The 24227-nt window shown below is 41.9% G+C and overlaps 1 protein-coding gene across 1 annotated transcript in view; it reads left to right on the top strand.

Moving 5' to 3' along the window:
• Positions 1-24227, top strand: part of PHF20 (PHD finger protein 20) — an 88377-nt gene that overhangs the window by 9555 nt on the left and 54595 nt on the right. The window contains exon 2 of the mRNA XM_080925015.1: positions 6075-6189. Within this exon, the coding sequence (XP_080781141.1) occupies positions 6107-6189 (83 nt within the window). The 5' untranslated portion in view covers positions 6075-6106. The remainder of the gene's footprint in view (positions 1-6074; positions 6190-24227) is intronic.

The raw sequence follows: 24227 nt of genomic DNA, 5'->3' as shown, positions 1-24227 counted from the left end.
CATGGTTGAAAACAGCACAGATCTGTGAATAGAAACATAAATGTCTAGGAGCTGCTTGACTACATATATGATCATTTAGCAGAACAATAAACACTAGGTACCCCCAGGTCCATAACCACCATTGGCGTTTGACCTGATTTCTAGTATCACAATGCCTTGTTTATAAAAACTGTAGATGTAGTTGTTTGAAGTCATGCTTCTCAAGATTTCAGCTTTTCTTCCTAGCTAGGAGCCAGAGCTAAGTTTCTTGGTTTTGGCCTTTTCCTCTCTTGCAGGGTATGGGTCATTGGTGCCTGTTTCTCTACATTGTTGGGAATGAAATATTTGTCAAGGATTTGGTATGTGGCAGAACTAAACAAATGTTAGCTATTTCCTAGAATTACTAGTCAAGGTAGGTCAGGAATAAAAGTTAATATTTAAAGCAGAAGAGAATTAGTTGTCTAAATAATGTGTTTTAACATTCTATAAGCAACAATAAGGCTTGGCAGGGGGCTTAGTTTAGTTTTGTTTTTATAAGACTTTCAGAAAGAACACAGATAACCAGGTTATGGTGGCTCATGCCTATAATCCAAATACTTAGGGTGTGAGTCAGGAGGCTTCAGGAGCTGACCTGGGCTACAGAGTGGAACTTTATCTCAAACAGAAACAGGGTAGGAGTAGGGACTCTATAGAGCTCACTCCAAGTTGGTTGGCTCAGGCCTATACTCCCAGTCTAGAAGCCATAGACGGGTAGATTTCTGTGAGTTCATGACCAACCAGGGGCACATAGAGCTCTGTATGAAAAAACAAAACAAAACAAAAGGTATCCAACCCTCCTCAAATCCCCCACCCCCAAACCAAGACCACAATAACTCGAGCTTTACTGCAGACCTCTAGACTGTAGAATATCTGAACAATGTGGATACTTGGAGGCTGAAGCCCCTAGGGTCTGAGAAAAGCAGTTAAATATTTTGTCAGGGGGCTCAGCAGTTAAGAGCACTTACTGACTGTTCTTCCAGAGGTCCTGAGTTCAAATCCCAGCAACCACATGGTGGCTCATAACCATCTGCAGTGGGATCTGATGCTCTCTTCTGGTGTGTCTGAAGACAGTTATAGTGGACTTATATATAATAAATAAATAAATCTTAAAAAAAAAATAAAAAAAATTTGTCAGACTCCAGCGACAAAATAATGGCCTACTTTCAGGTGCTGGATCCCTTAGGGTTTGCCATCATCTGTTGTCCCCAAGGGGTATTAATTAATAATTGGTATGTTTTTTGAGGTTTTAGCACAATGAAGTCCTTTTATCCTTCATAGGATGTTACTAACCACCTTTTTAGTTCCACTTTCCTAGTGAGGAAGTTGAGGTTACCTAGAAACAAGTGTGTTTCATGTAAGATGCTGGGGTGCTTGTTAGATGCTGGGGTGCCCATCAGAGTTCCTTACCTTCTGGGAGAGTTGAGCTGAAACCAGTATTGAGCTGCCACTGAGCAGGTTAGATATCATGGGAGGATACAGAACTGATACCCTGTGGGGAGGTTCTTTCTGATGGCTGTGCCCAGGCCTAACCCAGGTGGAGGAGGCAGCTTTTTCTGTAAAGGTTCTGAAGGTTGAAACTACAAGAAGTCTGGATTGGTAGAGCTAAGGGTCAGATAGCCTTGGCAGCTTACTATGAGCCAGGATCTTTGAAACATCTGTGTGAAAGAATGCACTAGGTGCTGTTACTTCATATTATAAGGGAGGAGCCTGGGGCTTAGGGAGGAAATGACTGACTGGACATTATGTGATCCTAACTTAGGCCATTTTACCAGAGTCTTGGCTCATAACTCATAGACCTCCCTGTTTCCTTTCCAGCTCCCATCTTTAGAGACCAGTGTTTGTTTTGGTAGTGTAGTGTTTTTGTTTTTTGAGATAGGGCTCTGTATAACCCTGGCTGTTCTGGAATTCACTCTGTAGACAATGCTGGCCTCTAACCTACAGAGATCTCCTTGCTGCTCTACCTTCTGAGTGCTGGGATTAAAGGCCTGAGCCATTACCACCCAGCTAGCAGTTAACTGGAGATAGATAACCTATTTGGGTAATCCTTAGTCCTTATTCTCATGTAGCCCAGAATAGCCTCCAGATACTGTCCCTGTGTATTCAAGCTGAAGTTTACATTGGCTGCCTTTCTTTCTCCACCTTATTTATTTATTTTTATTATTTTTGTGTTTATCTATCTATCTATCTCTATCTGTCTATCTATTTACTCAAACTTAAAACAGGCACTTAGATGTTAGCTACTGAGGTAGTATTGATTTGGGTCAGGGGAGGTTGTATCTGGAAGGCTTAGAGTTTTATTGAGAGTTTAATGATTGAGATTAAATAGAAGGATGTTGGGCTGGAGAGATGGCTCAGCGGTTAAGAGCACTGGCTATATTCTTCCAGAGGTTCTGAGTTCAGTTCCCAGCAACCACATGGTGGCTCGTAACCATCTGTAATGGGATCTGGTGCCCTCTTCTGGTGTGTCTGAAGACAGCTACAGTGTACTCATACATGAGATAAATAAATCTTTAAAAAAGAAGGATGTTAGTAGAGGGCTTGTTCTAAACTTATGGTTGGTGATACATATGTGTAATCACCATTCTCTGGAGGTAGAGGCAGAAGGAAGGTCAGGTTCAGAGTCATCCTCAGCTATGTGAGATCCCATCTCAAAATTAAAAAAAAAAATAGTTAGGTGGTGGTATACCCAATAGGAAGGCAGAGGTGGGCAGATCTGTGAGTGTGAGTTTGACTTTGAGGACATCTTAGTCTACAGAGCTAGTTCTAGGACAGCCAAACATGTACACACACACAGACTCTTGAGATAAGAAAATAAGCTTAAAAAATAACCAGAACTCCTGAGTGCCTTAAGTGGATACCCCATTGGCATTGAGAACCCTTGAAGTAGGGCCTGCTGAACAGTGGCCTGAAATGAAATAGTGGTCATGTGTTTTCTTGGCTGCTTGAAAGGCAAAGGTGGGAGTTTGGCTACAGAATAAGGTCTTGTCCCCCCAAAAAGAAAGAAAAACACAAAGTGAAGATGATGAGCTGAGAGAAAGAGGTGTTGAGGGCATGGCCAGTCTGGACAGAGGCCTTACCCTGCGATGGGGGAGGAGGTGGACAGACTAAGGGGAAGCTGTCCCCTCAGGGAGGCTGAGTAATAGACCAGAGGTCATAGAGAAATATTCTAGGGGAAAACCAGGCTCTCCTACTGGTTCAGCCACTTTCTCAGTAATATGGAATGAGTAAACTCAATCTGTTTAATTGTGGGAGGAAAAACTTGGGTTTTCAGAGAAAGCATTTTTTGAAAACAGTGTTTGAACCAGAAAGAGTGACTTAGGCCTTTTATCCCAGCACTCAGGAGGCAGAGGCAGGTGGATCTTTGTGAGTTCAGGCTACCCTGGTTTACAAAGAGAGCTCTAGAAATAGAACCCTCCTGACCCCTCAAAAATAGCAGTGTTTCACTGTGTAGCTCAGGTTTTCTCAACCTTGGGGTAACCCTCTCTGTGTCAGGATATACACTTACTATGTTCATGGGGTGGGGTGGGGCTTGACTGTGTGTGATCAGAGTAACTTTTTTTGCACCAGTTCCTTCCTCCATCTTAACAGATTACAGGAGTATTGGAATCAGGCTTGCACTGGCCATCAAGCTCCTTTAGCTAACACAGCTATCCCAAAGGACTCTCGAAAGCATTTTGAGAATGATTTTTGTTCAGGGCTGGGGAGATGGCATAATGGTTAAGAGCACTGGGCTTAGTTTCTTATTCTCTTTTGCAGTTCTGGGAATTGAACACCACCTTGTGAATGCTGGGCAGGTTCTCTCTCACCCAGCCAAGTCCCCAGCATTGTAGAGTTTATTTAGTCAACTCTGGCCTAGAGCTGGAACTTGAAATGCTGTTGGGGGATAATCTTGAACTCTTTTATCATATCTATTCTTCTTGAGACAGAATAAATTGGTCTCTCTGTGGAGCTCTGACTAGCTTGAAATATATAGATATCACCCTGTCTCTATTTCTGCCTTTGGAGTGCTGAGATTAAAGTTCAACCAAACTGAACTTGCAATATAGGCCAGGCTAGTCCATATTCTTTGTTTTTCAGCCTCAGCCTTTTGAGAACTGGTATTGCAGCTGTGTTCTAGATAGAATGCCTGGCTCACCTATTTGTTTGTTTGTGTGTTTGTTTGTAGGCCAGAGAGGACATTGTTGGAGTTGGGAATACAGGTGGTTGTGGTCTATCTGATGTGGGTGTTAGGAATTGAACTTTTTTTGTTTCGGGGGCAGTGAGTGGCCTTAATCAGACTTCCTTCCCTTATTTATGTGTTTATGTCTATATGTATGGATTTATTTTAAAATACAAAATAAACAAAACATTTATATATAAATGTGAAATATTTATTTATTTATTTAGGCATTTTTGAGACAGGGTTCTTTATATAGACCTGGCTTTTCTAGAACTCATGTAGGCAGGCTGGCCTTTCTGGGTTTAAAGGCATATACCACCATATTTAGCTTTCTTTCTTTTTTTTTTTTTTTTAAAGATTTATTTATTTTATATATAAGTACATTATAGTTGTCTTCAGACACACCAGAAGAAGGCATTAGATCCCATTACAGATGGTTGTGAACCACCATGTGGTTGCTGGGAATTGAACTCAGGACCTCTGGAAGAGCAGTCAGTGTTCTTAACCACTGAGCCATCTCTCCAGCCTGTTTGTTTCTTTTTTTAAGACCACTTTATTTAATTATATTTATTTGGGTCTCACTGTTAATCATGGCCGGTCTGGCCCTACCAGGGATTTTCCTGCTTCTTCTGGAGTGTTGGATTAAGTGTGTGCCATCCTTTAGTGCTGGATTATACTTAGGGCTTTGTATTTGCCAGGCAAGTGCTCTACTACTATGTTGCTGAGTTGTACATGTAGCTCTAGAATTTTCTGCTCCTTTTTCCTTGTTCTTTTTAAGGTAGGTCTCATATAGTTAAGGCTGACTTCAAACTTCCTATGTAAGAGGATGACCAGGAACTTTTTTTTTTAAAGAACAGATAAAGTTTGTTTGTTTGTTTATATATCCATGTATGGATATGTACCTTTTTTTCTAAAGATTTATTTATTTTATATATGTTAGTGTACTGTTACTCTCTTCAGACATACCTGAAGAGGGTGTCGGATTGTTTTACAGATGGTTTCGAGCCCTTGTCTACCCTTTCAAAAGTAGAATCAGGTGCTTTTTTTTTTTTCCCCTCTTACAACTTTATTTTAAAAAAAGAGGAATGCGTGTACAGATTTTTAAAGGCATTTTGACATAATACTATATGAATATATTTTTGTCAGTACTTCATTCTTTTAGAGGCATGCATTGAAATCCAACTAGTTACCATAAGCATAAGGTACATGTAGGACAGAACGTAACATGGAAACAGTTTTCTTGGTGAGTACAGATTAAGCATAAAGATCTTTGAATACCAAAAATTGCCACGAGGTTATATTCTTAGCTCTTGGATTATTAATGATTTAAGGTCCAGGTGACTTTTTTCCCTTGCTTTGTTGTTCAGAGTTGGGGACCTGTCTTGTCCCTGCCTTCCGTGTTGCTGGCTCTACATGCTTGCCTACTGTCTCAGCTTCTATTTGTTTCCTTCAGTTGCATTTTGAACTGACTTTTGTTTATGGACTATATTATAATTGGAGGCTCCTTGAGGGTAAGAACTGTGTGTCTCTTTGGGTCTTGACCAAATAGTCTCTGAACAAATATTTGTTGAATGTGTTGGTGAGTGGTTGAACTTAATCATGAGACCAGTTCTTTTTTTTGGAGTTCTGAAGGATGTACTTCATAGATGAGCCCTTGGCAAACCTTGCTGAGAGGGTCCTCCACACTTTCAGAGATCACACGGGCTGTTGTGGCAAGGTTGAAGGGTACTGTTAGTAGGGATACCTGATAGGAGGGGAGGCACCAGACAGGGCGCTGACAGGGTCATGGAGCTGGATGTTTTGAATAATGCCTGCTTGTCTTTTTAATGTGTGGTGGTGATGCTACACTCTGGGCAGACTTTCCCAGGTTTCATGAATATTTAATTGGCTTTTTCAGGAGAATAAAAGCAGCCCTGTTGATGACTGAAAATGACCAAGCACCCACCTAACAGACGAGGAATCAGCTTTGAAGTGGGAGCCCAGTTGGAAGCTCGGGACCGTTTAAAAAACTGGTACTTTTATATTTTTTTCCTGCTATTTAAAGCACATTAGGGAGGAAGTCTCACCAGCATTGATATAGTGGGGTGCTGCTGTGGTGTTTTCTAGCTTTCTCTGTGGCACAGGGATCCCTGGGTCATATTTGTTCCCCCCTTTTCCTGTTTGATGAAGGAGTTATAGAAAAGCAGAGCAGGAGTTGCCATGGGAAAGGGAAGCTTTCTCACTCTTGCCCGACAGAAAGAACAGGCAGCCTGCTCAGAATGGGGATGAGGGACTGGACGGGCACAGCCCCTCCTGCTTTCTGGGTGTGGTATACGGTGGCTAAGAGTTGATATTACCTAGGGTTGTTCTTCCAGGTTATCACATTAAAAAGCTCAGGATTTTCTGCATTGCTGAATTTTGTTTGTTTTGTGTAATAAGGTTTCTGGTAACTGAGGCTGACCTTGAATTGATAGCTTCCTTAGTACTGGGATTAACAGGTCCCTGCCACTGTGGCTGACTTGTGTTATTGCCTTTTGTCCTCTGGCTGTCAGATATTTTGAACACTCCTGTGAATGTGGTCACAGTGGTAATGTCGGCATCAGGGGATTATTCTGAGAGTCATATATTGAATGTTCGGAGACTAGACTAAACATAACTGGGTATGATGGATGGCACATAGCTGTACTCTGAGCAGCCAGGAGGCCAAGGTAGGGGTTTACTGAGAACTGGAGCAAAGCCTGGGCATAGTGAGTTCTAGACCAGTATAACCTGCTGACTGAATTCCTGACCCCCAGAAGACAAAATTGGATGTTCGGGTTTAGTTAGTAGAGTGTTTATTCAGCATGCATGAAGCCCTCGATTCCCAGCACTGGATAAACCAAGGTTTCAGAACACAAACATTTTGAGTTTTTCTAAGGAGGAGCTTAGCCCTTGTGATAGTTATCTCAGAAGAGTTTGACTTGTTTTGGGAGTATGGTGGGGAGGGCTGGGAAATGGTACTGGGCAGAAAACTATCCATGCTATTAGGGATAAAGACACTGAACCAGAAAGTGAGTTAGTGGTGGAATGTTGTCTGGCATGGGTCAGGTCCTGAGTCCCTGCCACCTCAGAAATAAAGAACATGTAGTTTGGTTGCATTTGTACTGGTTGTACTGATAGTGGACACTTTTTTTTAAAATTGTATATAAGTACACTGTAGCTGTCTTCAGACACACCAGAAGAGGGCATCAGATCCCATTACAGATGGTTGTGAGCCACCATGTGGTTGTTGGGAATAGAACTCAGGACCTCTGGAAGAGCCGTCAGTGTTCTTAACCACTGAGCAATCTCTCCAGCCCCATACTGGACACTTTTTTAGGTTGTTTGCATTATCTATAATTTTTATATTGTGTTCAGTTATTTGTGTATTTTTGTGTGTGTGGCAGTGTATGCATGTATATACGTGTTTTCAAGCACATTTACTTATTATGCATGTATGGTGATCATTTCCCTGTGTATGCATGTGGAAGGTAGCATAAAATGGATTTCTTTGTACACTCTATCGTAATTTTAAGATTTATTAATTATATATAGGTAAACTGTAGCTGTCTTCAGAAGAGGAATGGCATGGCCAAAGTGGTCTGGATCTTCCCACATTAATTATTCATCAAGAAAATGTCTGGACTGGTTCTGAGTTCAAATCCCAGCAACCACATGGTGGCTCACAACCATCTGTAATGGGATCTGATGCCCTCTTCTGGTGTGTCTGAAGACAGCTACAGTGTACTCACATATATAAAATAAATCTTTAAAAGAAAAAAACAGGAAGAAAATGTTCTTACAGATTTGCCTACAGGCCAGCATGATGGAGACATTTTCTCAGTTGGGGTTCCTCTTTTCAAATGACCCACTGCCAAGTTGACAAAAAACTACCCAGTACAATTTTTAAATTTTATTTTTTATTATTCTCATGTCTGTAAGTGTGTGTGACTAAGTTTAGATCTATGCACATTGGTACATTTGTGGAGGTCAGAGGACAACTTAGAGATCTCTCCTTTTACTGTATCAGGATGGGAGGATGGAGCTCAGGTTGTTTTATATGCTAAACCATCTTGCTGACCTTTTTGGTCATTTTTGTTTGTTTGTTTGTTTGTTTTGTTTGATTGTTTGAAACAGAATTTCTTCTTGTAGCCCTGATTGTTCTATAGACCAGGGACATTTCATATGACAAGGTCTTCTGGAGACTGAAGTGGGAGGTTGGGAGTTCAAAGCCATCAGACTACACAGGTAGCTCAGGGCAGCCTGTGCTGCCTAGTAGGACCCCGTTCTCAGAAACCAACAATAATAACAAAACCAAAAGAAAACAGAAGAGGGCTCAATGGTGGACATCTTGCCTAGAATGCCTGAGTCCTTGGTTTAACACTCCCACCCTCCCTACCCCGTACAGAAATAAATACAGAAAGCAAGCAAGCAAGGAAGCAAGGAATTACAAATTTACTTCATTGGTTTTTTTTTTTTTAAGCCGTGGCTGGCTTGGAATTTGTAGAATCTGCTGACTTCTTTCTCTAGAGTGCAAGGATTAAATATGTGAGCCACCATATCTGGATTCATTTCATAAGCAACTCAGGGAGACAGAAAAGTAAAAACCATAGCTGGTTCATGGCAGTGTACTTAAGATCTCTCTTTTAGGATTACGGCTTTTTAGAACTTCATCATCTCAGTTGAAATTGGCCTGTTCCTATCAATACAGTCTTGGTTTCTTAGTTCCAGCTTATTGACCTGAAACTTGCCTCCGAATGATTCCGTTTTGATGTGTATGTCAGGGTGTTAGGGCCTCATGTAGTAGCAGGTTAGTCTAAAACAATGACTTACTGTAACATTTTTAGCAGAATGTTTTGCCTGAGTAGATAGGGAGTTTTCAAGAATTTAGCACCAGAAGTGTCTCCTCTTCCAGAAGTCTTGCTTCTGTTCATTCGGTTATTGCCACCAGCAGCCAGGGAGAGTTGTGCTGGATCAGAGGTCCCATTACAGATGGTTGTGAACCACCATGTGATTACTGGGATTTAAACTCAGGACCTCTGGAAGAACAGTCAGTGCTCTAACCACTGAGCCATCTCTCCAGCCTGATAGGTGCATGGTAACTATCTGCTTTGCTCACTGACATCTCAGAACTCAGGCCTTGTTCATCCTAGGCAGAAGCCCCACTGCTGAGTCTGTGCCCTTAGGCCAGAGGAGAAACATACTTTCCCCAGTGCTGGAGACTGGTTGCAGGGTCTAATGCATGCTAGAAAGTGCTCTACTGTTGAGCCATCACCTGGTTCATTCTGTTTTCAGTATTGCAGAATTAGATAGCTTCAAGCTAAGGGGTTGTTTGCTGTTTTGATTTTTTTTTTTTTAAAGATTCATTTTATTTATGAGTACACTGTTGCTGTCTTCAGAAACACCAGAAGAGGGCATCAAATCCCATTACAGATGGTTGTGAGCCACCATGTGGTTGCTGGGAATTGAACTCAGGACCTCTGGAAGATCAGTCAGTGCTCTAACCACTGAGCCATCTCTTCAGCTTCCTTCCTTCCTTCTTTCCTTCCTTCCTTCCTTCCTTCCTTCCTTCCTTCCTTCCTTCCTTCCTTCCTTCCTTCCTTCTCTCCTGGTTTTTGAGGCAGGATTTTTTTTGTGTAGCTCTGGCTGTACTGTCTTGGAACTCCCTCTGTAGACCAGGCTGACCTCCAACTCTGCTTATGCCTCCCCAGTGCTGGGATTAAAGGTGTGTGCCACCACCTCCTGGCTTAATCATATTTTTGTATCTGTGTGACAGTAGAGCACACAGAGAACACTAAGAGCAGGAATGGATGCTTCTTTTTCAGTCTTCAGTTTAGTTTGTGTTGCTTATGCCTGGTTCTCCCTCACCTTAGTAAGCTTCGAGTTAGACAAACACCAGTGGCAACTAGCATACTTGCTGTGAGTTAGACAAACACCAGTGACAACATACTTGCTGTGAGTTAGACAAACAGCACTGATAAACAAGCATGCTTGCATATTTGTTCTGACAAGTATGAGGCTTATTGTCCCCAGTGGTTTTATGTGGACTGTCTCATTTAGTTTTCCTCAGAAATGCTCATCTGTGCATTGGAGATATACAGCTCAGCAGTAGAGCACATACTCAGAGCATTCAGGCCCTGGCTTCAATCTCTAGCACTAAAATAAGGACATAAATAAAATAAGGCCTATTTGGAATTGAGGGTCAGAGGTGAAGTGACTTGAACGACATGAATGTTCACCGATGGCGTAAGGCTCACCTAGCTCAGCCTGAGAGCAGCGTTCTGAGGGCTTCTTCGGATATATTTGTAATCTCAGGAGAGACTTGTTTTCAAAATTTTAGGTCCCAAAGAAGTAATACAATTTGGATTTTTACTTCTTGGGGTGGGGATGGTGGTCCTGGCCTTAAATTCACTGACATCCTATATGTTTGTTTAGTTTGGAGTTTATTCAAATACACTTAGAACCCCAATACCCAAGAAGCAATCCTGGCCTACATATAAGACCTTGTCTCATACAAAATGGAGCATGACCAAATAGCTAGTTGATAGAGGTGTAGCTAATGACAGAGCCCTTGGCTGGCACACAGGAAACTAGGATTCAGTGGCCTGCAGTGGAGAGAAAACAGCAACAAATACTAAGCTGGCTGTGGTGAGTCACTCCTGAAACCCCAGTGCTGGGACTGAGAGCAGGAGCATTGTCCAAAGTTCAGAGCCCGTTTGGGTTACAGAGTAATATCTAGGCCGACTAACAAGACCCCGTTTCAAAAAACAAAAACCAAAAGTGATTCTAATTTTGGAGCTATAGCTTCTGTGTCTGTGTCTCTGTAGAGAGTAATTCTGCCTACCCCACTCACTTCCACACTGTGCAGATGAGCTGGCTAAGATAACAGGCTTCGGTTTCCTAGTCAAGATTCTGGGTGGATGGAATAGAAAGTGTTCTGCTTGATGCTCCTACCTTCTTCCTGTCATCTGTCAGCAGTGTGCCATCTGTCCCAAGCAGCAGGCTGGCATTCCCTGTTGTTGCAGTGAGCACAGTGAAGTAGCTTCTGTCTGCTACCTTCCAGATCCTTCTGCCACATTTTCTCTACTGTATTTCTAGTTAAGTGCTCATAGTTTCTATTCCATGTATAAAAAATTAAAAAATCTGGTTTGCATTGTCCTTTATTTTTGGTTTCTTTTTTATTCATTATTTGTGCATGTGTGTCTGTATGTGTGTGTGTCTGTGTACACAGTATCACTAATGTGCATATAGAGGTCAGAACAGATTACAGATGACTTTAAGGAGTCTGTTTTCTCCTGTAGTGTTGGAACAGGGTCTCTGCATGCTGCACACTAGCTGGCCTGAGAGCTATGGGCAGCTTTGTCTCAACTTACCACAGGAAATCTGGGTTACAGATAAATCCTACCACATCTGGCATTTTGACTTGGGTTCCAGGGATCAAACTCAAATGTGCAAGCTTGTCATGGCAAGTGCATTTACCTAGGAGCTGTGTCATCTATCATTTGCTGTCTTTTTCTCTCTTTATTTCTTTTATGTTTTTTATTTTATATGTATGGATGTTTTTCCTGTGTGTGTGTCTGTGCCTACTGCTCACCATAGAAGCCAGGAGAAGGTATGAGATCTCTTGGAATTGGAGTTACAGAAAGGTATGAGTTGCATTATGGGTTCTGGGAATTGAACCTGGGTCCTCTAGAAGAGCAGACAATGCTCTTAATCATTAACCATGTGACATCTCTCCATCTCCTGCTTTCTTCTTATTAGGATTCTTTCCACTGATCACGTTTTGGTGTATGGTTTATACATCATTTAAAAAAAAGTTCATTACATATTACATCTGTCTGTCTGTCTCTCTCTCTCTCTCTCTCTTTGTGTGTCTCTGTGTGTATGTTTGTGTCTGTCTGTGTCTGTGTGTCTCTGTGTGTCTGTGTGTCTGTCTGTCTCTGTTTCTTCTCAAATTGGGATGAGAGAGAATTTTCTCAAAATTCAGAAAAGAAGGTATTTATTATTTAAAGTAATCTTTTCTAAGAATTTTGTGTGTTTGTGTTTTTGTGTGTGCTTATGCTTGTGTGTATATGAGAGCGGAGTGAACATAGGTTTGTTATGGAAAAATGAGCACGATCTCTGAAGAATGGGAGGAGCCCCAAGGAAGGAATGCCTTCTTTTCTGAATTTTCCACAAATGTATATCAGATGGCATTACACTGGTGCTGAGGAATGAAGACAAAACATAAAGGTCCTTGATGAAGTTCTGAGAGTATTTGCTGTGAGCCTTACTGGTCAAGTGTTGTTAATCATTTTCTTATGTTCTTAGCTTTGCCAATCGCTAACATTTGCTCAGTGATTTACTCTGTGCCAAGCCTATACCCAAAAGCTTTACATGCAACAAACACTTCACAGTACTCTGAGTTCGCTACTTTTATTATGCTCATGTTAAGTGTGAGGCAACAGGAACAAAACAGGTGTTGAATGAAGTTGTATGAAGTAACAATTAGTAAGAGGCAAGCTTGGGATCTACTTGGTATTTATTTGTGTTGAGGGTCTCATCAAAGGATGCCTCTTGATCTTCCATCTTTGACTTTCCAAGATTGGAGGTTTGAACTGTCTTTCTTGCCCTGCTTGAATTTGGGATTTGAATACAGCTGCTCTCATCTGGCCACCATGGCGAACACTTACAATCCTTGTATTCAAGAAGCTGAGTTTGGAGGATTGCTGGAAGTTTGAGGCCAGCTGTGCTACAGAGTAAGACCTTGCCTCAAAAAGTAAAAAGGGCTGGAGCTCTAGTTCATGAGGATGGGATGAGGAAAACAGTAACAGTAATGTGTAGTGTGGCCTCAGAAGCGTGCTAGCAGCATGGCTATTTATTATTATTTTTAAAATATTTTATTATATGTATATATGTGCTTGAGTGGGTTTGTGTGGACCTGAGTACAGTGCTCTACAAGCATGTTGGATCTTCTGGAACCAGAGTTACTAGGGAGGTGGTTGTAAGCTGGGGTTGTGAGCCACTTGATGTGGGTGCTGGGAACTAAACCCCAGTCCTCTGCAAGAGCAGGGGGTACACTTTACACTGAGTGATCTCTAGCCCTGGCTTATTGTTAGTTTTGAGATAGTCTTGCTAGATAGGCCTGGTACTTCCCTTGTAGCCTAGGCTGGTTCAAACTCACAGTGATCTTCCTGCCCTCCTGAGTGCTGGGATTAGATATACATTACTCATTAGTATAAATTTGACACGTTTGTGTGTGTGTGTTGGTCCTGTGGTTTGAACTAGGGTATTGAGTATTCTAGACTGGGCTCTCAGCCCCTGGGATATGTTTTTGATCTCATGCTGAGTCCTGAACTTGGAATATAGAGCAAAGTCCCTCTAATTAATTATAATGTGAAGAGATAAACTCGGCAAAGTTCATGTAAAAATGCTGGGGTCGGGGAAAGCAGCTAATTTCATAGAAATTAAAGAAGCTTCAGAGTGATGACTTTTGAAGTTCGGTTGTTCAGTTACTGCCAGATGCAGATCTGTTGGTGCTTAGGGCAGGCAGTCTCGATAGGCTGACATTTCAGTGGAGGGATCAGACCATGGAAGACAGAATGCATAGAATGATATTCACTCGGGATTGTTGGATGCTTTCTTCATGGTAGATTAACATTTCCTGGAGGAAGCCCTTACCACATCTGTGTGTCCACTGCTGCTGTTTACATTGGTCATCTGTAGGGTTTCTCCGCTGTAAAGTTTTCCTGGTTCCTTCACATTGGACCACAATTGAAAAGTGGAGAGTTTGGTTGGTGGGACCATCTGTCTATCTATCCGTCCGTCCGTCCGTCCATCAATCCATCCATCCATCCAAGTGTACACATACATGCCTGAGTACTGGGGATCTGAATTCAGGGTACTTTTTGCATGGCAAACAGTTTACTGATTGAGTGGTCTCCTAGCCTGATAAAATGTTTTTGGTATTAAGTTTCATATCATTTTACAGATGGAAGATACTGGATAAAGAAATTGTTTTGTTAGTTGTTTTAAGTTAGGGTTTCCCTCTGTGGCCTGTGCTCCTTCTGCCTCAGTGAGTGTTATTGCAACTGTGATCCACTACATTTTGTTCAAGTAGACTTTTATTTTACTTTGTTTTGTATTTACCACTCCCCACCTGTCTTTTGACAGTCTCATGTAGCCTAGGCTAGCCTTGAATAGACTTGGTAGCAAAGAATGGCCTTAAACTCTTTTTTTCTAAAAATATTTATTTATTTATGTATGTGATTACACTGTCACTGTCTTCAGACACACCAGAAGAGGCATCAGATCCTATTACAGATGGTGTGAGCCACCATGTGGTGGTTGGGATTTGAACTCAGGAAGAGCAGTCAGTGCTCCTAACCACTGTCCATCCCCCAGCTTTAAACTCTTGATCCTCCTGTATACACCTCCTAAGTGTTAGAGTTACAGGCATGTGCCACCATGCTTGGCTTTTCATTTTTTTTGTGTGTATTCGTGAAGATCTGAGGACAACTAACTGTCAGGAAGTAGTTACTTACTGTCTGAGCATGTAAGAACTGAACTCGGGTCATCAAGCTTGATAGCAAACATTTTCTCTCCCTAAGTCATCTTGCTACTCCCTGCTTGACACTTTTATGTTATTGTAAAAAGTCTTTATTGAGCTGGGTGTTTACTTATAATCATAGTTCTTGGAGAGGCTAAGGAATGAGGATTATAAGTTCAAGAGTAGCTTAGGCTATGGCATAACAAGACTGTCAGATGAAAGGATTATTTAGAAAGGACTTTATTGAGGTATTATTATCAGTACATTCATATTTTTTTTCAAGATTTATTTATTTGTTTTTTGTATATGCATACACTGGCTGTCTTTAGACACTAGAAGAGGGCATAAGATCTCATTACAGATGGTTGTGAGCCACCATGTGGTTGCTGGGAACTCAGAATCTCTGGAAGAACAGTTGGTGCTCTTAACCGCTGAGCCATCTTCTCAGCCCCCAGTACACTCATTTTAAGATAAGGCTTAATGACTTTTTCATACAAGTACTGTACTGGCTACTTTTGTGTCAACTTGACACAGGCTGGAGTTATCATAGAGAAAGGAGTCTCATTTGAGGAAATGCCTCCATGAGATCCTGCTGTAAGGCATTTTCTCAACCAGTGATCAAGGGGAGAGGACCCAGCCCATTGTGGGTGGTGCCATCCCTGGGCTGGTAGACCTGGGTTCTATAAGAAAGCAGGCCGAGCAAACCAGGGGAAGCAAGTCAGTAAGCAACATCCCTCCATGGCCTCTGTATCAGCTCCTACTTCCTGACCTGCTTGAGTTCCGGTCCTGACTTCCTTTGGTGATAAACAGCAATGTGGAAATTGTAAGTGGAATAAACCCTTTCCTCCCCAACCTGCTTCTTGGCCATGATGTTTGTGCAGGAATAGAAACCCTGACTGAGACACATACCCCTCTGTACCAGCCAACTAAACTTGAGCTTATAGTGGACCCCTCAGAAGACTGTCCCTTCACTGAGTTTCATAGCTCCTCCCTCCTCAGAGGAAGCCTTGTGTGAAGTGCTGCATTTCAAGTGAGTCCTAACAGCACCAGCAGTTTCTTAAGTGTTTTTCTGGCTGTCTGACATAGCTGATATCTCAGCAGTTATGATGGATAGAGAGAGGCCAGAAGTTAAAGGATATTTTTAAAGACTTATTTTATTTGATGTTTATGTATGTGCACCACATGCATAGGTGGTACTCTTAGAGTTCAGAAGAGGGTGGTGGATTCTCTAGAACAGGAGTTATGGGTGATTATAAGCCACCATGTGGGTGCTGAGAGTTGAACATGAGGATATGAGAATGAGCACTAAACGGGAACGGTGGGAGCAGCGGCTGGAAGGGGATCCCTGGCAAGAGCAGGACACTGATGCTGTCTGTTCAGTTCCTTAGTATTTACTGAACGGTGCTAACTCTGGCCTCTGCTGGGCATTGATGGGCGGGGCTCCGGGGTTGCTGTAGTATCCTGAGCATGGTAGCTGAGTGGCCTGGGACTGAGAGGAAAGATGAAGACACTTCCTGAATCGAAACTATCAGGTATTGATTAGTGGAGGTGGTAAAGTGTAAGGAAGGCTGGCACCAAAACAAGTAGAATTTTTCTAAGTTTATTAGCTGGCCCTTTCTTTTTGCTAAATGTATCTGCTATCCCCATTTTCTTCCTCCAGCAAAGGTTGCTGGTGCCTTGGAGTGTTGCTTTTGTGCATCCAAATTTCTGGCTTCAGCTGTGTGGTCTGAGCCAGGAATAGACAGGCTCTTAATCCAGAAGCACAGTGAGTTGCTGTATGTTTGCAAAAAGACTATTTATATAAGTAACAATCTGGAAGCAGTCTAATACCCAAACCTAGGGCAAAAAATAAAGACAAATTTTGGGCTAGCCTCTAGAGAGACTACTAGATAGTTGAGGGGAGGCTGTTTTATGGATTTGTCACTACTGGAGAGCTAAAAGTGCAGACTGTCTATGGGTGTGTCACTACTAGTTTACATACATGTGAGTTCAGATCAAGAGCAGTGCTCTTTGGGCTAGTCAGATGTCTCAGTGGTTAAGAGTACCAGGTGCTCTTCCAGAGGCTCAATTCCTAGGGCCCACATGGCAACTCACAACTGTCTGTAACTCACAAGTGCTTGCAACTCCCATTTTAGGGAATCTGACAACCCCATAGAGACGTAAATGCAGGTAAAACACCAATGCACAGAAATTAAAAATAAATGGTTTAAAAAGAGCAGAGGTCTCTTGGATGGATTTGGGATTATTGGAGTTAGATGCTGATCTTGTTGTCACTGAGATTTTCTCCCCTCTCAAATGTGAAATGGATATAGTGATGGGATAGTCCTTGTGGGGTTGTGGTGAAGTCATGTGAAACTTCTTATTACAGAGCCCTTGGTAAAGCTTGTAGTAAGGCATGAATATGCATGTTTTTGTTTCTGTTTTTTAGACTTGGTCTCACTGTATAGCCTTGACTGGCTTGGGATTCACTCCATAGACCAGGCTGGCCTGAAACTCTGCCTTCCAAGTACTGGGACTAAAGACACTCACCACTATTCCCAGCTGTGGGTTGTTTTTGTTTTTTTTTTTTTTTTTTTTAATATTTATTTATTTTATTTATATAAGTACACTGTAGCTGTCTCCAGACACACCAGAAGAGGGCATTAGATCTTATTACAGATGGTTGTGAGCCACCATGTGGTTGCTGGGATTTGAACTCAGTACCACTGGAAGAGCAGTCAGTGCTCTTAATCACTGAGCCATATCTCCAACCCCCAGCTGTGTTTTTTAAATGATGAGGATGATGAAGATAATAGTTATTATTAAATTAAAAATTGTGTGTTTATAGAGGACAGCTTATAGGTATCATTTTCTTCTACCATGTGGGCTTCAGGGATCACACTCTGGTGTTAGGCTTGGTAGCAAGTCTTTCCTCTATCTGCTAAGTCATAGTCATCTTGAGGATTTTTGTGTGTTTGGCTTTGAGATAGGGAAACTTGTGCAATCTTCTCTCAGCCTCTCTAGTGCTACTAGGACTATGAGCTGCCATTCCCAGTTTACATAAGTTATTAATACTTCAAAATCGCTGTTTACTCCAGTAATTATAAACTGGCAACTCGGCCAGTTGGAGTAGGTCCTAATACTCTTGCTTTTTGTTTTGGCAGCACTGGGGATGGTGCTTAAGGTGTTACACATGCTAACACATGCTTACTAGGCCCCACCCTTAGCCCTGGAGTAGGCATTCAGAAGGAAACTCCTCCCTTCCAGGTCTTCATTCTCCTTGCTGTTTTGTTAATATTTCTAGTTCATGAGTGAGTGTGTGTGTGTGTGTGTTTGTTTGTGTGTGTGTGTGTGTGTGTGTGTACATGTGTGAGCATGTGTGGGCTCTTGGGACCAGATCCCCACCCAGCATTGTCACTTGTAATGTGAGCCAGAGGCTTATAGTAACAGGCAGTTTTATTTTACTCTGAGGGGTAAGCCTGAGCAACAAGCTATTCTTCCTACAGCGTGTGGCCCACAGTATGAACAAGTCAACATTGTATCCCAGAATGGGACCAGGCAATTCCTGCTCCTCTGGACATGTCTGTGGAGTCAGCCTTTCCCAGGACTTGGCAGGAACTTTGGGTCTCTCCAGCTCTCTCCTTTCCTTGATGAACCTAAGTATGTTGATTTATACAGTAGCTTTCAGAAGTATTTCTTAAAGGGAAAATCCCAGGTCTCTACTTTTAGAAAACCACAGAATCCTGCAAGTACTACTTTGTTAGTTCTTAATTATACTGTAACAAGTTTCCTTAGAGTTTAGTGGTTTGAGGTTTAAAAGAAGGTTAAACATTTGTTATCCTCCAAGTTTCTGTGGGTCAGAATTCAGGAGAAACTTACCTGGGAGGTTCTGGTTCAGGCTTGCAGTTCCAAGTGGCTTAGTCATAGAGTTGGGGGCTTGCTGTGAGTTTTTGAGAGGATACCTTGGTTCTCTACCATACAGGCCTTTCCATAGAAACTAGTAATGTTTTCAGAACATAGCACCTGTTATTTCCCATGATGGGAACCCAAGAGCATATAGACAAACTCAGCAGTATTGTGTATGGTAAAATACACATAAGTTGCTGGATGTGGTGGTGCATACCTGTAACCTCATTGTTCAGGGGCAGAGGCAGGAGGCCAGCCAGGGTCTTGTACAACAAGAACCTCCTCTCCCAAATAACATTACCCCATCTCCCAAAATAAGTTGATTGTTTCTTTTCAATATTTAGGTTTTTAGGTTGTTAGGCTTGGCAGTAAGTACCTTTACCAACTGAGCCATTTCACCAGCCTGAGGTCACTATTTTAACCATTTTAAGCATGTAGTTATATTTATTTATTTCATGGTAAAATATATAGTTAGAATTAGGCAGTATAAGGCACCTAGCTGGCGAGATGGAAATTATCTCAGCTATAAATTTATATACAATAAACTGTGCAGACCATTTATTTATTCATTTACTCATTTGTTCATTCATTCATTCATTTGATCTTTGTGAGTGTTTTTCCTGCATGTATGTTTGTGTACCTTGTCACGTATGTGTCTGGGGGCTACAGAGGCTGTCAGATCCCCTGGAATTGGTGTTACAGATGGTTGTGAGCTGCGGGTGCTAGAAATTAAACCTGGGTCCTCTGGAAAAGCATAAGCTGCTTACTGTTTTTAACTGTTGAGAGTCTAACTAGCGCCAACAGAACTTTTGTATGATTTGGAAGTCTCACAGCATTCCTTCTGCCACAGTCATTTAAGCAGAGGACAATCAGACCCGACTTTTGAAGGCAGGAGTATGCACCTGTTTTCACAGGTCCTGCCTTCCACTGGAGTGAGGTCCGATACATCGAAGAGGTGGATATGTTCAGAGAATTCCTTTGCTCTCTGTGGCCCTCCTTTATGGTCTAGATGATTCCTCACAGTCTGTTCTCAGTACTGGCTTAAGGTCAGAATTAGAACTGATGTGGATGAACAGGCTTGAGTGGTGGTTGGGGCTGGTTGTTCTGTTCTGCCTGACTTTGAGGTCAGTTATTTTCTTGTCCCTGGAGTGCCAGGAAATAGGGTCAGTTTGGCACATTTGTATTGAAAGTCCACTGCATATATGTTAGTATCATAGGCTATGTCTTAAAACCGTGCTTTCTTTGAAGAAAGCTTATATTGTCTGTCTGTCTGTCTGTCTCTCTGTCTCTCTCTCTCTCTGTCTCTCTCTCTCTCTCTCTCTCTCTCTCTTTCTCACTCACTCACACACACACACAACATAAACATAATAGTTATACATGTGGGGAGACGACTTACGAGTCAGCAGAAAGAAAAAGAATTTTGTATAAAGAAGGAAGATTTGGGGACAGGGATCCTACTGGGAATGGTAGTGGAGTTACTAGATTATTTTTCTGCTTTGGTCCTAAGTGGAAGAATTAAACTGTGAAGGATTGTAGAATCTTACCGAGCTTGATTCCTACACTGAGGATTACATTCTCTTAGAAGTAGGGGTAAACCCTGAGGCCGTCTCTCCTTTTTAGTCCTCTTTAAGATGAGTTTTTTTATGCTGGGCATGTTTGTCAAATCTTTGGGTTTCATTGAAGGGAGCTTTTTCATTCATACTTTTAAAGTTAACAGTTAACAAAGCTTTGCTTATCTTAAGCTTGCAGACATTTTGAAGTCATTGCAAGGACTGTTGGAAAGAGATTATACATGTGGTTAATCTCAAGCAATTGTTTTGATAGTTGTTAATTACACAGTGGTGATCTGGCATCTTGACGTTTTTATGTCCTTATTTTCCTTTTTTTTCTTTTTCTTTCTCATTTTCTTTCTCTTTCCTTTTCTTATCCTCCTTCTATTTCCCCCTTCTTTTCCCTTCTAAATTATAAAGCCCAGGCTGGGCTACACTGTGTTAGTTTCTTGCTTCAGCCTCCTGAGTGCTAGGATCACAGGTGGGAACCACTGTGTCAGGCTGTCAGGCTTTTCTTGTCACCCGTTTATGGGATTGAGTTAGGTAGTTCGATAAAAATGGTCTAGATTCCATAAAACATATAGTGACCCCCTTAGAGAACTCCCTGGAGTCCTTATAGGCCAGCACATCCTGGGCCAGGGACAGCTTTTTTTTTTTTTTTTTTTTTTTTTTTTAAAGATTTTATACACACACACACACACACACACACACACATTGTTACTATCTTCAGACACACCAGAAGAGGGCATCAGATCCCATTACAGATGGTTGTGAGCCACCATGTGGTTGCTGGGAATTGAACTCAGGACCTCTGGAAGAGCAGTCAGTGCTCTAACCACTGAGCCATCTCTCCAGCCCCAGGAGCAGCTTTTTAAAAAAAACTATTTGTGAGTGCCTGGGGATCAGAGGACACTTTTAAGAAATGTTGGATACTGTGTAGCTTTCTGGAGGGTTTTCTTTAGGTGTGTAAACAGTTGGAATATCCCAGCACAATACACTCTTGCAATTCCAACACTAGGGAGGCAGTCTGTAAGTTCAAGACCAGTCTGACAATAGTATAACAACAGCAAAAACTATGAGTTTGAGGCCAGCTTGGTTTACATAGCACATTCTAGGCCAGACAGGTCTACATTGTAAGTTTTGTTTCAAAAAAAAAAAAAAAAAAAAGTTTAAATTGTGGTTGGAGAGATCGCTCACTAGTTAAGAGACTGGCTGCTCTTTCATTGAACCAAGGTTAAATTCCCAGCATCCATATGGCAGATAATGACTATAACTTCAGTTCCAGAAGATCTAGTACCCTCTTCTGGCATCCATGCTATGCATGTGATGCACACAGGCAGATGTGCATACAGGCAAAATACCCATACATATAAAATAAAAATAATTTATTTAATTACTGTCTTAGTTAAGGTTTTTTTTGTATTTGTTTTTTTTTTATATGATCAAGGCAACTCTTATAAAGAAGACATTTAATTGGAACTGACTTACAGTTTTAGAGGTTCAGTTCATTATTATTATGGCAGGAAGCAAGGTAGCATGTAGGCAGATACAGTGCTGGAAAGGTAGCTGAGAGTTCTGATCCACAGGCAGCAAAAGGAGAATATGTACCATACTGGGTATAGCTTGAGTTCACCTCTACAGTGACATCCTTCTTCCAACAAGACCACACCTCCAGTAGTGCCACTCCCAATGGGGACTATTGCTATTCAAACCACCACAATTACTTATGTGTCTGTGTGTCTGTGTGCACATGTGAACAAGTGTAGCTGCCTTCAGAGCCCGGAATGTATTGGATTTCTTGGTGCTGGAGCTCCTGGCAGTTTTGAGCCACCTAGTGTTGGTACTGGGAACCAAAGTTGGGTCTTCTGCAAGAGGAGGATGATCTTTTCCTGCTAATCCAGTTCTCCAGTTCCTCTCAGAGTCTCCATCAAGCCCAGTATGGTTGCCAATTTGCTATGTTGTTAAGGGTGTCCTTGTCTATCCCACAGTACAGGTTACCGATTCACACTTCCACATCCAACTTTGTTTTGTTTTCAGACAGGATTTTGCTTTACGTCATATTAAACAGTTATTTGTTTGTATATGCATGCACAGGATGGCATTCATGTGGAGGTCAGAGAACAACTTGTAGGAGTTGATTCTCCTTCTATCATGTAGCTTTCAGGGATTGAGCTCAGCATCAGGCTTCTTGGTGGCAGGCACCTTTATTGCTGAGCCATCTCTCCAGACCAGATCTCGATATGCAATAAATACATGGCCTTGAATTTGCAGTGGTCCCTGTGCTGCAATTATAGGTGTATGCTACTATACTACCTTTTTAGGGGATGAGTATTTACTATATAGCTCCAGGCTGGCCTATCATTCCCAGTCTTCTGCCTTATGCGTGCTAGGATTACAGGAGTGTGCCACTCTGCTCAGCCTCTCTTGAGTATTTTAGTCATACAAAGATTGAACGCAGGGAATCAGGCTCCTGTAAAACAGGGAAGGATTGGAGTAGTGAGACTCAAGGATGCCGTCTTTGAAGAACCAGTTTCAAGGGCTATTAGTGGAGCCTTGGCAGATGGGAAGTCACTGCCACTCCTACCACTTCTCTTTAAGACTGGTGTTACTGGTGGCTAGATATTTGCTGTGGGAGAGCAGCAGCCACATCCTCAGTGCTCTGGTGTCAAAGGTCAAGCTATTCAGTCAGCAGCTGCATTTGAACAAATTCTGATTTACATGTGAGTGGTTAGTCTGATCACTAAACTGTGGGTCTGTCACCTTGATTGCTTATTGGAAGGGAACAAGGGAATGTTGCTTGTTTTCCCAACTTAATCTAGAAAGAGTGGACTAGAGATTGACACAGCATAGGCTGAACTGGCCACAGTCCTGCATCCTTCCAGATAGTTAGTACATATTCACCTTCCTTTAAAAAATAATAGCTGTTTGTGGTGGCACACGCTTTGGATCCTGGCACTCTGGAGGCAGAGGTAGGCAGATCTCTGTGAGTTCAAGTTCAGCCAGGACTACATAGTAATACTCTGTCTCCAAACAATCAAACAAATAAAACAACAACAGAAAACTTCAAACATGAATAATGTGAGGTGGCTTAGCAGGTCAAGGCACTTGCTGGCAAGCTTGATGTCCTGAGTTCTGTACCTGCGATCCACACACTGTTAAGAGAGAATTGACTTGCAAAAGTTGTCCCCTGATATCCCCATGTGCAGTGGCATACCTGTACACATACAATTAATAAAATGTAATAAAAACATAAATACTTTCTGTAGCAGTGTATCCTCCATAGTGTTGATCGTGGTACCCCAGTACATGAGGAATCGCTTTGTTCTCTTCAGTATTTGCACAGTACTTCATTATATGGTTTCAAATGCTCAAGAACAGCTGCTGGTGCTGGCAGTCACTGTAATCCTCCTACTCGGAAGGTAGAGGCAGTTTGAGGTAATTTTTACCAACATAATGTTTGAAGCTAGCATGGGCCATATGAGATCCTGTCTTAGAAAACCAACCAACCATCCAACCAACCAACCAAACACACAAACAAAACAAAGAAACCACAAACAAAACTGAACAAAACTAGCCCATGTTTTAGGCTTGTTATAGTTTATGGGCTTGTGTATATGTCACCTCTTGTAACTGTTACTCTGACCGACTTCACATGAGTGAACTCAGGCTCTGAAAAGTTGATCACCTAAGAAAGGGCTCTGTTGATCTTTTACAAAATCTGAACGTGTGCCCTGTCAGCATGCACAAAGAAGTCAGAGGACAACTTTTGAAGTTTATTCTTTCCTTTCAGTATGGAACTTGGAATTGTCAGTCTGTGTGGCAAGTGCTTTTACCTACAGAGCCATCTCACTAGCTCCAGATCAAGACCTTTTTTGTTTGAAGACAGGGTCTCTAGTCCAGGTTGGTCTGGGATTCATGGCACTTTCTCCTGCTTTAACCTGCCAGGCTCTGCAATATAGATGTGTGTTAGCCATGGCCCATGACACTTGAACCCAGGTCTGTTATCATCTATAATTTATTGGATCCAATTATACAGGATCACAAAGTGTTAAGGGGTTTAGTTTTGCTTTTTGTCTTTTTGAGACAGTAT

This window comes from Micromys minutus, assembly GCF_963924665.1.
Source record: "Micromys minutus genome assembly, chromosome: 11".
Classification (NCBI taxonomy): Eukaryota; Metazoa; Chordata; class Mammalia; order Rodentia; family Muridae; genus Micromys; species Micromys minutus.
The sequence above is the reverse complement of the archived record's forward strand: the minus strand, read 5'-3'. Positions and strand labels throughout refer to the sequence as shown.